The sequence below is a fragment of the Argiope bruennichi genome, chromosome X2 (assembly GCF_947563725.1).
Source record: "Argiope bruennichi chromosome X2, qqArgBrue1.1, whole genome shotgun sequence".
Classification (NCBI taxonomy): Eukaryota; Metazoa; Arthropoda; class Arachnida; order Araneae; family Araneidae; genus Argiope; species Argiope bruennichi.
The window spans coordinates 70,603,326-70,617,803 of NC_079163.1; the positions used below are offsets into that span (position 1 = coordinate 70,603,326).

The following is a 14,478-nucleotide window of genomic DNA, read 5'->3' on the forward strand; positions in this document are numbered from 1 at the left end:
AGTCAGAAAAGTAGTTGCTGAGAACGTGTCATGTTAAAATAGAATGCTCTGTACTGGTAGTTTATATATGTTTATATATTGCACTGTACGTCTCAAGAATTTATTAGAGAAAAAGTACATAAGTTAACCCTTTCTAGGGCAGTGGGAAGTATGCTTCCCATCAAATTTATCAATCTTTGTATGAAATTATGTAGGTTGGCATAAGTTCTGACAAATTTTTTTAGAAAGACAGAAACTTAGATGTTTCAGTTCTTTATCTCACACAAAAGGTGTCTTGATTTGTTACTTAATTATTAATTAACCAAATTAATTAATCAAATTAAATTTATCTAATAAATTAAATGAATCCTTTTCCCTATTCTAATTTCAAGCCTAAAAATATTTTAACATAATATGACTAGAAAAAAATGGCCCTTTAAAGGGTTAAAGGATATAAACTGTTTGGATAAACGGATAAACATTTTAACACAAATTTTGTAATGCCTAACTTAAATGCAGGAAACAAACAAAGCCTAAATGTAAATCGTAGGCCCAATTGTTAAGAAATTTGACTCAATTGATTTTATTTTTCACGGATAAATGATTACACAGACATAATCAGGAGCAGCGGAAGCAATTGTAGTTCGTTACTTACTGATGAAACAATGAACAACGAACAGAACGCTGCCGTTTTCCTGTCACAGCTTATATTTTGCAGCCGACACGTAGGAGTATCCCAGCTGACGCCCGCTTCTAATGCCTTGGCAGTGTTGTCAATGTAACGCCTTCCCTTTTCATTTAATTACGATGAAAGGAAACTAGGCCCGAATAGTACGGAAGCCGGATACTCGGGAGTGTACTGTATCTTCTCTAATGCCTTGCTCTTTCAATTTTTGTCATTTCTCTATTTTATCACATTAAAATTGTGTCCCTGCAGTAATATACACCTATTCACTTTTTGAATTATCACTCAAAATCTTTGATTTTAATCATTTTTTTTTCGTATAAAGTAATATGAACTTTGAAAATTTTAAAAAAATTTTAACTGATAAAATCCAATGAAGATACGACAATTTAAATACGGGTGAAAGGAAATTGCTCCTAAAGGTATTACTTATTAGATAAAAAATTTGTGACACCAAGTTATTATTTTCCAATTTAGATATTTTCACTGCGACCACAATTATCTGTGACTTGCATCACATATGCAATGCATGAAAACCATAAAAGAGTGTCTTTCCTTTGTAAAGATAAGAATGGACTGGAAATGGTAAAATAATATTTGACTACAAAATTTTCATACTTGCTACGCGTTCAAACAAAATATCATCCTCGAGGTATTATTTTCGATATAGCCAAATATTCAGTACAAATATACAGCATTCAGTATTATTTCAAGTCAAAATAATATTAAACTGAATAGCTTTATTCTTTTCTATGTGTTTGTTTTTAAAAATTTAACTTCTTTGAAAACGGACGACCATGTTGTCACCTTTCAAGATATTCAGTAAATATCTTGACACCATAAACACCCTTGTATTTCATTTATCTATTTGTATATAAGAAATGGTACCTTAAAAATTCAATCATATTAAAAAATTTCTTTATTTCTTTTTTCAAATTACAAAATAAGATTTTAATAATAAAAATAATGCAGTAATAAAATAAGTACCATAATAACTAGTAAAAAACTTCTAATTCTAAGTAATTCTTTAAAATCTCCAAAGGCGCTTTGTATTATAAATCATTAGGGAAGGTTTAAAAATCGATGAATAACAAGATTTGAACAGACAATAGAAGTGCACGTTTCGACAGCAACCTTTATTATTGTTCATTTTCAATGACGATATTTTGATGATGATCCCTAATAATCTGTAATGTAATTTTTTTCGAATTTTGAATGCTTGGGACTCATCGAAGGAACTTGGTTCATGTTTCTTGATTCTTCCTCTGAATACATATCTCTGAGATAAACATATTTTGATTGACTTTAGTTTTTCATAAGCACTGGTGACATCTGTAGAATAGGGAACAGAAGATTCTATAATTATAACAATCCAAATGACAGACAAAATTTTCCAAAATTTGCAGGATCTCTTCAAATGTTTATTATGTATCCGAAAATACACATATTAAAAAGTTATAAAAATTACTGATTTTTATGCAATACATTATTTTTATGGAATAAATAAAATTTATTTGATTCGTTTCTTTTCTCCTCACTTTCGATGAAGACGTTTAACGTGTTGTTGATGTTTACACAGTTCGCCGCCTCTTTTCAATCACAAATATGCAATTTTTTTATTTCAAAGTCAAAAACAGTGTTTAATGACTATTGAATTAAATTTTGCTACAAATAATTGGAGTTCAAAATAAATTATGTTTAATAAAACTGACGATTTTTACTTTCTCGTATACGAAGTTAAAGTATCGGAATCGTCAAAAAATTCGGTTTCGAGATTTTTAAAGAATCTCGGATCTCCTTGAGTCCGATAAATACACTTTCGGAACTACGTCTGTCTGTGAGCACTGTAAATCAAAAACGCTTTCAACTAGACGGATGAAATTTGTTGTATGGTCCTTAGGCCATATTTGTAGATTTTAGCCAAATATCGAACGAAATCTATGCAGAGAAAGTCTTGTTCGAACTACTTGATAACTACAGAACGAAGGGAGCTATATCGATAAAATTTGGTACATCTAAAGTGTTCTGACCTTTTTCTCGCATAATTCAAAAATGCAATTCGGTATTTGATCTTGTGACTACAATTGTAGTTCTATGATTTGAATTGATCAGGAAAAACGCGCCTAAAATACATTTTCAGTTTTCAACTATTTGTGCATTAATCGCCGAAGATTGCACCTTGATAAATTCCTTCGTAACAATTGTTCGCTAATGAACATGCAATTAATAATACTCAAGTACCGATTTTACTTTTTATGCTACGATACCTGGGACTCTGAAAAGAAAAAATTGAGCACTCATGGTGTTCACGATCTTGCCCAATGTTCACTGTTTTATGTTGCGATAAAATTTTAAGAAGATCACTCCAGCTGGCTTCATTTCGCTAATCGAAAAGAAAAGATTTTGAACCTCCCTCTTACCCCCCCCCCCTCAACCCCCCCCCCCGAGTTATACATCTCTAGAAACAACAAAATATACTGTCGAAGTTCAACCCTACGAAATTCAGAAAAGTTTGAAGAACGTTGGTGATTGCAATCGAATTATACATCCCTTGACATACAAATCTTTAGGTTATGCAGTTTTCATTAACTATAAAAAGTTATGGCAATCATAAACTTAATACTACAGCAAAATGCATCGAAGAAAGCCAAAGTTGTAGAAGTAAAATGTTTTCAAAGTAAAGTGAAATCTTCATCTTAGTGTTCCTAAGGCATAATTTGGAACTAAGAAAGATGGTTTAAATCTATTGCAAAAATATGAACTGGTAACCTAATAAGTAATCCTAATATTAATAAATAGTGGGCACACGTAACTATAAATTATTAATTCAATATTGCAATGCTTTTCTTATTAATGTTCCTCAAATTCTTGACCAAAAATACTAGTTTTATTAACAACTGTTGGAAAAAAAAAGGAAGTTATTAATGAAATTATAAGTGAAAAAAACCCTTATGATTTTAAATATTTTTATAGTTGTTTAAATAAATGAAATAAAGTTAGATATTTGAATTGAAATTTAATGAAAATTGAAGCAATAAAATGATAATGGTTATTTTTCTAGAAACTAACAATTGAGGTAAAAAGAAAATAAGTTTTAGAGCTCTCTCATGAGGAAGGAAAACACAAAATTCATTGCAGCTTCAAGAAATATGACTCATACAATATCCTACTCCTTCGATTTTCTTCAAGGTTGATTTTGTGATTCACGTCGTTATTAGTAGCATTTATTCGTTTAATTGATGCACATAACAAATTTATCATATCACATTTTGACTGCCTTAATATTATTATTTTAGCGTTTGCATGGGAAAGTTTAAATCAATTTCTAGAATTACTCCTAACATTTCATTAAAATTTTATTACGAAAAGCCTAATTCACAGTTGAGATTTACATTGCAACTGGCCTCCATTCGTGTGTGCTGGACAATTTACGAAATGACTTCAGCTTTAGGAATTTGAATAAAGCCGCGTTCGTACGACCCGTGTTTCTTCAGGCGAGGCACACTTCCCTCCTCTCCCTTGACCGTCTCTTGCGGTTTTCTGGAGTGCTTTGATGATTATCCAGTTTACCGACTGGACAAACATTAAAGCACCCCAGAAAACCGCAAGAGAGGGTCAAGGGGGGGGGGGGAAGCGTGCCTCGTTTGTAAGGCCACAGTCGTTGGAATATGGCTTAAGATAATGCAACGCAGATGTCTGAGTCTGTTCAATAAACAAAACTGAAATTCGGAGAAAATTTAATTGTTTGGCTCAATCTGTTCAACATACATTCGACGCAGTTATAATACATCAATGTATAATAAATATAAATTACATAGAATTATTTGTTACCTGAAAAAACAGCAGCTATTTATTATATGTGCAAGTGCCATATAAATGCTAAATATAACCTATAAGACTGCCGTCTTAAAGGATATAATGAAATTCCTCCAATTTAAGGAAAATGGTATTTTGCAAGCTATTGAATACTGATTTAATTAATTAAGAGAAAACTAATGTGTGTATGAGTTTCTTTTTGTAAAATATTAACAGTTAAGACAACTAATTTTATCTAAGTGTCTTTCACTTCTTTCAGATATTAAGGTATCCGACTGGGTTTGGATGCGAATTTTTAAAAAAATGATACATAAACATTTTTTATTGTACCAAATGCAGGTGGTTATCAAAATAATGGAAACACCTTAGATTTACAAAGAATCCTTTATTAGCATGGTGTAATACCGCCTTTGGCATGTAATACAGTTTGGATTCGCCTAGGAATCGATTCATATAAGTGTTTAAAAGTGTTTAGAGGAATATATTGTACCATTCTTCCTGGAGATAATGTGAAAGTTCTGGGAGAGATGCCGGTGGAGGATATAGATTCCGTATTGACCGCTCTAAAATATACCATAACGGTTCAAATTTATTGAGATCGGGTGACTGTGCGGGCCAAGGCAGATGTTTAACTTCATCCTCTTGTCCGTCAAACCATAATTGGACAAGTCTCGCTGCATGGATAGGTGCATTATCATCCTGGAAAATTCCATCTCTTGCAGGAAATAAAGCTTGCATCATAGGATGGGCCTGGTCAGCTAAAATTTCTTTTTACTTCTATCCAATGATTCTTCCTTTCAGGGCTACGATTGGTCCAGCAGAAAACCACGACATGGCTGCCCATATCATAACAAATGCCCCTCCATGCTTGACAGTTGGAAGGAGAGAATCACGATCATACGCTTGTGCAAGTGTCCTCCAAATGTGCATCCGTACTGTTGTAGGGAAAAGTGTGAAATATGATTCGTCAAACCATATTACTTTCTTCCACTTATTAGTTGACCAGGTTTTGTGAATGTGACACCACTGTAGACGACGTTTACCATTAACATCTGTGACAAATGGCTTGGAAATTGCTGCTCTGCCATAAATGTTCTGTTTATGAAGGTGCCTTCTAACTGTAATCACTGACATGGAGAATCCAGGTGTACATTGAGCTCTGCGGTCACTTTTTCTGCATTTCGCTTTTTAGACATTACAATCTGCTTCAATACCCGTCGGCCTCTTTCATTGAGCTTCTCTTTCCGCCCACTATTTTGCTTTGTCGAGCTTGTCTTGTCACGCTGTGTGTATGCTGTCATCACTTTAGATACCATACCTCTAGAAACGCCTAAAAGGTGGGATATTTCAGTCACACTTGCTCCAGCTAGACGGGCAGCTACGATTTGGGCTCTTTGAAAATCTGAGAGGTCCGGCATTTTACGCTTTTGAAAAAAAAATCTAAGAATTACAGCACTTCAATAAAGCTAACACATATTACCAGAATATATACATTGCTATTTATAAAAAAAACTGGTGGCTATTATTACATTTTAAAGCTTACGAAGCGCATTCAAAAATGTCACTTTTATTCACAGGTGTTTCCATTATTTTTATAACCACCTATAGCTAAAACATACTTGAAAAGTCACTATTAGAAGAAGAAAAAAAACAAACAAACAGTTAAACAGAAAAGTTATTGAAAAAAAACCCTACTTATTTAACGAAAATTTAATAAAATTTACAATGCTAGAATAAACAGAATAAGCAAAAAAAAAAAAAAAAAAGGAAATATTTAATTTTTATTTCGCCTATATATAGCTCAAACTACATAAAATGTAAGAGACTTTACAAAATAAGAATTGTTTCAACAAATAATTTTCTGAGCATTTGAAGTTGCCGTTAATGATTTTTATGTCAAAATTTGTCTATATTTGAATTTAAAGTGTATGTAAAACATGCCTAAATGAAGCTTACCTGTAATAATGCCTTAAAATCCGAGGTCTATCACATTCTCAAAGGTTTTGGATACATGCATACCAAATTTCATAAAATTTTATTTAATTGATTTTAAGAAATCATGCTTACCGTGAAATATTCTGAGTGAAATATTCATTCTTCCGAAAATGCGTTTAGATATTGCACTTGTAAATTAGTTCATCCAAATGCGCTGGAAACAGTTGGAGTAGTACAGCTGGATGTAGTTTTCTCGCTTTTTTAATAAAAATACCAAAAAATAAGCATATTACGGCTGAGTAGGTTGAGAGTTAATATAAATATATCAAATATTATTTTGGAGAATTTTACGGTAAAAATAAAATAACTTATTTTCGGTTAAAAGTACCACTGTTTCCGATTTCATTTTTATTTGTTGTGTATTATTGAAACTACTGTATCTAGAGTTCTATCTTACGTATATTAAAAACAAAATCCGTTTTAGAATCTAAGAAGTTTGGACTTTATTTTAATATCATTAAAAAAGATTTCACATTTTTCTAGAAAAAGCATCTTTTTAACATTATCGGATACTCTTAACTAAATAAACTACTTGTTCTCATATATTTTTCTCATTCACCTTTACTGATATATGCTTTGTCAAAAGGTGGTTCTAAGCGAATGACATTTCTAAATTTTAAATGCTTTCAAAAATTGGGAAGACCTACCGAATTTAGGATTTGATATCAAAATGATTTATTTCACTTTGATGATGTCATTTCATTTTTTTAGGTAATGGTGGCGGCGGTGAGCTACGGTTCATCAGAGCTGGAGCACTTGCAAATAGCTGTAACTGAATTTAATCAGTTCGCACCTCGGTTTGAACAACGAAACTATACTCTAGAACTACATCCAGAGACTAATGTGGATACTGTGGTTCTCACTGTCAAAGCGTCAGATCCAGATCCAGAGCCACACAATGCAGAAATATATTATATATTGGATCAAAACACGACCAGCCAATATTTTACATTGAATTCTCTGACAGGGGAATTAACTCTTAGTCAGCCTATCAATGAAAGTGAATCTTTGCAAAATTTTGGTATATTTGCTGAAGATGGTGGATCGCCTAAGAGATGGGATTATGTCTCAGTGTTTGTTGCCGTGAAAACTTTATCAGGTAATATATACAAGTAAATACTTAGTTATTAAAGTTAAAGATATTATTGAGAGTTAATAATTTTATACTTGAATGAAATTTGATATGAAAAAGAATTCCATTGTTCGAAAGATATTGATCCCTCGCCCACTAAGTTTGATCTTAATGAATTGTACAAACAAGTTTTTATGTTTGATTTTATAAGTCATATCACTGACTCTCCGACCCGCCCGAAGGCATACGGATAATAAATACTGAATGACCGGATCTCCGCAACAGCAATACTGGTGGGAACTAAAGGCCATCACCGGCCACGGTACAACCCATAACTATGGAAGTAAGTCCCGTTATCGACGGGAGGAGCCAGACCCAACCTTTTCGTGTACCCTCCAGGGTGTCAAGATCTAATCATCATTCTGGAAGCATCTCATCCTCATTTCGATGCCCCCTCCCCTCCTGGGAGATTGTTTGATTTTGTAATAAAATATAGAAAGAAATATCAATGAAGTAATGGAATTTCCTCAGTAGTATAGATCTTTGGCTATGAAACCAGTTCACTTCTAGCAATCTATCACGTCATGCATTAAACTAATTTTGTTCGTTTTCCCCTTTCTGACATATTTTTATAGTTAAAAATCACTTAAAATTTAATAATGATTAATTCTAGTTTAGGTCTTTGAATGTTATTTAATATGTTATAAAGAAATATTCTGAAAGTTCGTCTCTCGTAATTCTGCTATTATGCATCGAAATGGTCTTGCGTGATTCTGAAATAATAATCATTCCCACTCATCCTGCATTAAACAGAAATCCTTACTCTGATAAACCAATAAGGAAACTGTCAGTAACAATGAATTGTTAGTTATAGTTTTGCTCATAAATAACATTGTGAGATCAGCTGCTTTTTTTTTTAGAAAAAATATTATTTTTCCTCCCACATTTTTTCGTCCTTAACGATTGTTTCGTAGAAAGTACCAATACACTTAAATCAGTGCAGATATTATATGATATTACTTAACTTGAATTTATGTGACGCAAGATGTTCGTAAAATTTCATTACATTTTGAGCACCAAAGAAGAGTAATATTAAATTTCAGAATTAAGCTTTTAACCTTGAACAAAGAAAGAATTAACAAAATCATAGGTTTCAGAGTTTCTTTTAAATAATAAAAGGCCCAGAATATAAAATATCATAGGAAGCATTCAAGAGAGCCGTTTTTAGTCTTCTTCGATTAATGGAAAAATGGCGTTCTCTCTCCCTTGATGCCGCGTTTATTTTGTACGCTGCAACAAAGTCCCTCGAAATACTCTTCCACAGGATCTCGAAACATTTCACAGGTTTCTTGCACATACACAATTCCTAGTACCGTGAAGGAAGGTAACAATTTTTCCACAGCAAACAACCCCCTCTTTTATTTTAAAATTCAGCTTGTCTAAAAATACAAATCTTACTTGTTTAAAGCAGGCAATGAGGTGACAGAGAAGAACTTTATGATGGGTTATTAAAAGATAATTCTTAGAGAACAAGATATGTTCTTTGATGAGAACAATTGTTCTGCACTTTTGCGTCTGGTATAGTATTAGTCATTTTATCAATCAACTGCATAAACGTATGCTATGAATCAATTAGCTTAAAATGTTCCAATCATTAATAATTAATATTTAAGAAAAGCAGAACTCATTGATTGATTGGATTTTTATAGAGCAAAACTTTGATCCTGCCATTCGGCACCACGTGATATTTAAATTAAAATCTTTGCTCCTTCTTTATCGTTAAATTTTATTTAAAAAATTAAGATTGTTGTTATAAAAATAACGAACTTTAGTTGAGATATTTAATTATATATTAAAAGTAACACCTATATCATTAATAAGAAAAAATTAATCTAGAGTATCCCCGAAAGACTTGTCGGACTAAAATGGATATTGTCCAGTATTCATTATAAAATTATTAAAATTGATAAATTCAGTCAAAAAATTTATCCTATTGATAAAATTGTATTATATGAAGTACTCGAAGGTGGCATTTTCCTGACTAAGTGTAAAATATATATCTTATATATGTATCCTGAGTCTTATCAGTATTACAACTGTTTGATGACTGATATTTGAAAATTTTTAATGGATGTTTTAAATAGTAGATGATTAAATAGCTTATTATGAATTTGACTATCCCATGTATTTTACCACCTTTTTTGGATGTTTAATTTTTTAATTTGACCGACACCGTTTAAAAGAGCGAAATATTATTTCATAAAAGTAGCAGTATTTTCAACTCAGCCTGTATATCCTAGAATGCAACAAAATTATATCACGTTGAGTTTCTTTTAAAAAATTAACTAGTTTTTATATTCAACAAACTTTTCAAATTCGTATTATTATTATGTATTTTTTATCCTATAATTTTATTGTTTGTATGATCTCGGAATAAGATAAATTTCTTCTATGTGTGTAGGAATGTAATTGTGTAATTGCTCTGAAATTGTTAAATGATGAAAAATGGTGGCAAAAATAATGTACGAGGGTAAGTCAAAAAATAAAGGGACATTTGGAATTTCTCTTTCCAGGATTTTGTAACACTGTTGGTAACTAGGGCTGATATAGTGTAGTCGGCAACACTTCTAGGCAACTTGTCACTCTTATTCCCGCGCTAGTCGTTGGAGTGTAGCGGGCCCTTAAATATGGCAGTTCCATTGTCGATCTGCATGAAGGAGGAGATGAGGGCAGTGATTCGTTTTTTGTTTCCGGAAGGTGTCAAACCTGCGGAAATTATTCGTCGAATGCAAGCGCAGATGGTGACAGCTGTTTATAGCGAAGCAAAATCTACAAATGGATAGATACTACTTTATGTGAGGATGAAAGATCCAGCAGGCCATCGACGTCAAACACTGGGGACAATTGTGATCTGTTGCGAAATAAATTGGAGCCTGCAATCAAATCCAAATGTCATGAAAAACTGCGAAAAAGTGTCCTCTAGCACGATAACGCTCGGCCGCATGCTGTCTAAAGAACGATCGAAACAATAAAGGAGTTGATATTCGAAGTGCTGAAACACCCGCCATACAGTTCAGACCTGCCTCCAAGCGATTTCATATATTTGGAACATTGAAGAAAGCGCTAAGGGGAAGAATATTTGAAACCGATGAAGAAGTCATTGATGCGGTGCAAACTTAGTTACAGAAACAACCGAAAAACTTTTTTTCCAACGGAACCAAAAAGCTTGTGAAACGTTGGTAAAAGTGCATTGAAGTCCAGGGTGGTTATATAGAAAAAAAATGTACGATTCAGTTTTCTATCATTAGAATAAATGCATCTTTTCTCAAATGTCCCTTCATTTTTTTTGACTCTCCCTCGTAATTCCTTAATTTATATCCATCTAACTCATCTGTAATCGTCTTGTAAATGATTTATAAACCATAGACAGGTGATTAAAAATTTTTTTGATGGAAAATTTTAGTCTTAAGTGATGTTAAGGATTCTATGACTGCTTGTTTAGAAGCTGATTCCAAAAATATGCAGACACTATCTAATTTTTATCAAACAGATTATTTATAAATTTTTTTATGAATAATTAAAAAAATAACATCCAATATGGTAGTCGCTAATAGTACAAGAAAATTCAACGTATTAATACATTTCATTTTAGATTCAAAAAGTATGATTTAAATTACAGTTCTTTGTCATTTATAATATTAATGAATTTAGCTCTTGAAAGAAATAGTATAACAATGTCTCCGCAAAAAATGTCGTGTTCAATATGAATCCCACTAATCTTTCAAAAGTGTTTGCAAGTCGCTTTTTGGTTTGACATAACCCAATTCTTATCAAGCCGGATAATAATGTTTCTTACTACTATTAACAAACGTTGAGTGATAAAATTCATATTATCAGTTGAACAGTATATCTGAAAATCATCTACGTATAGTAAATCGGGTACATGCTGTGGTAGTTGCTGCATAATATCGTTTAACTCTTTACAGGGCCATTTTTTTTCTACTCATATTATGTTAAAATATTTTTAGGCTTCAAATTAGAATAAGAAAAGGGATTCATTTAGCTTATTAGATAAATTTAATTTGATTAATTAATAATTAACAAATCAGGATACATCATTTTGTGTGAGATAAAGAACTGAAGATCTAAGTTTCTGTCTTTCTAAAAAAATTTGTCAGAACTTATGCCAACCTACACAATTTCATACAAAGATTAATAAATTTGGTGGGAAGCATACTTCCCATGGCCCTAGAAAGGGTTAATTGGATGATAAAGAAAATAACGTTTAACACATTTCTTTTGGAGAACATCTCATACTGTAAAAAAGTTTTCTGATGAAATGTCTCTTATGAGAACTCGAAATATTCTAGTTAGAAAGATTTTTTTTAATAAAAGATATTTTTTCCTGGTGTCCTATGTCATATAATTTTATCACAGCGCCATGATTTGTTATTAGTTAATCCATATCATAAAAAATCGAAACTAAGTGTGCATTTGACGTCAAGAACATCCTTAATAGTAGTTTCCACCAATAGTACATTGTCATCCATACCACACCAATGAATTAAGAAAGAATTGACCATTCTTTCCTTAATTTTACACAGGTAACTCGTTAATGTGATTGGCTTATATTTGGTTGGTATTTGTGGATCCTTATAGTGTTTAGGGTTAGGAATATTCTCAGCTTCATGGCTTGGATTTGGAAAACATTTCCCCTCTAAATTCTAATAAAAAGCAGCAAAAAATTATGTATGGAGTTTTCATTCGAATTTCTTTTATCATTTTGTTATGAATTTTATTTGATCTAAGTAAAGTTAAGTGTGATTTACTTAAATTAATTTGCCGTTTATCGAAAGTGAAGAAAGATTTCTACATTTTGCCGGTAGAAAGAGTGAAAATCATTCATTGAGCACTGATGGTTTTCTTTGTTTATTTTGTATGTTTGAAGTCACTCTATATTTTCTCAGATAATTCTCTCAAGGTATATGCTATATCTTTAGTGTAAAATATAGCATTTAATGCAGACTCGGAAAGCTCAATAACTTTGTTATTTTTCTTATTTTTTCCCTTTTGGATGGTGTATTGTTCTGCGCTTATATAATTTTGAAATTTGTTGCTTAATCTTCCGAACTACAGCTTTAATTTGAATTAGTGGTTGGTTGTTGTTGTTGGGTGGTTTATTGGCGCAAGAGCCATTTTTGGCTATACAAGCTTTAATTTGAATTAGTGGTTGGATAGCTATGAAATAAATTTCATGCCTTATTTACGTTTTGTTAGAGTATGCAAATGCGTCTCGTTTCACATGGTTTACATCGTTTCCTTTACATTTTCAAAATTGCTTTATCCAATGCCATTTTTTTGTTCCAATAGCAATTTCCAATGGCGTTGAAAGCTATAACGTCAAGATATGACAGAAAATTTTTCCACATTGCAGTCTTGTTCAATAATTTTTCTCCTTATTTTTTCAATGAAAAAATGAAGGAAAGAAAATGAATGAATAAAAATTCCCTGATCCAACGCTGGGGGAAAATCACCACTAACGGTAATAGGAGACAAAAGAAACAAATCAAAGTAAATAATTTTAAAGTATTTTTTTTAAAATTAATTCAATTTAGTTAAACAAATTTAAATTCCAATTAATTTTATGAACTAATATTAATTATATTAATTAATATTTAATTAATTTAGTTAAGCAATTTAAATTTAGCTTCTAAGCAAGACTAGATTGAGCCTTCTATGAGTTTTTCGGCAATGCGAATCTTGGAGCCCTTTTCCTTTTTTAAACTTTCAAAATAAAATATTTTTTATCGATTTATTTAATCTCTCACCTACCAGAGGGCGTTACCTCTCTACTGAAATGAAAGATCGTTGGTATTTCACCCAGATAATTTATTATAAAATTTAAATTTTAGAAAGTTAATTATTGAAATAAATTTGTAATTGGGTAAATATTAAGTATAATTTGTTTAAACAATTTTTATTTAGAAAGGAATATATGTATAACATGCCAGAGAATTAGTTGAAAAGTTTAAAAATAAATGCCAAAATTCCAAATGGAGTATTTGTTTTTACAATACAAAACTATTGAAACAATACAGAAATAAAAAAATAATAGTTGAAATTTAGGTATAAAAAGCAAGATGTCAGTTTGATATTCATTTTATGTAATCCATGCAAATATGCTTAGAACCTCCAAACATATAAATGTCTGGCAAATCTAGCCACTAAATCTTGTGATTTTAGAATGCATGCTATTTTGGCAAGTTTGCGTTATTTTCATGACACAAATCTCAATTGTTCAATTCAAACTCTTGTTCTGTTTTCCTTTTCATTATTTTTAACTCTTTGTAAAGAGGTAAGCGCTCTTTGCACAATGTATTCTTTCATAACAGCATTTTGCCAGTTGTTCTAGATATTTCCTTTTATGTAGCTTTTATTTACTATTTGTTGAATGAATGATGTAGTTGTTGATTACAGCTACAGTATTCTAAAAACAATATTTTTTTTAAAGCAACAAAGAAAAGAAGATATAGAAAAATAAAATTGAATCAAAGGTCGTGCGTATCTCCGAAATACAAATAGCAGACTCGCAGAATTCTATCAATGAATATATTGACTAATAGTTTAAAGGAAGAAGAGGCAAAAATAGCCAAAGTCATGCTTTTATAACACCCTTGTAAAAAGATAAAAAGAAAATCTTCTACTGTACATTTCTCATATATGCTTGTCAGCTATAAAAGTATGTAATTCTAAACCAGGTTATAAAAAACAATAAAACTTTTCTTAACACAATCTAAATAATATTTAAGAAAAAAATAAGACATTTTTTAAAATTATAAAGCATATTTTTTTAGATATAAAAAATAACATAAAACTTGCAAATGGTTATTAATTAGGAATGCTATTAGAATAATGTTTCACAATTAATTTA

General features: G+C 31.3%; 1 protein-coding gene across 2 annotated transcripts in view; it reads left to right on the forward strand.

The window, feature by feature from the left end:
- Positions 1–14,478, forward strand: part of LOC129960181 (cadherin EGF LAG seven-pass G-type receptor 1-like) — a 152,116-nt gene that overhangs the window by 75,158 nt on the left and 62,480 nt on the right. For both annotated transcript variants that reach the window (XM_056073389.1, XM_056073390.1), the window contains one exon: positions 7,187–7,574. In XM_056073389.1, coding sequence (XP_055929364.1) covers positions 7,187–7,574 — 388 coding nt within the window. The remainder of the gene's footprint in view (positions 1–7,186; positions 7,575–14,478) is intronic.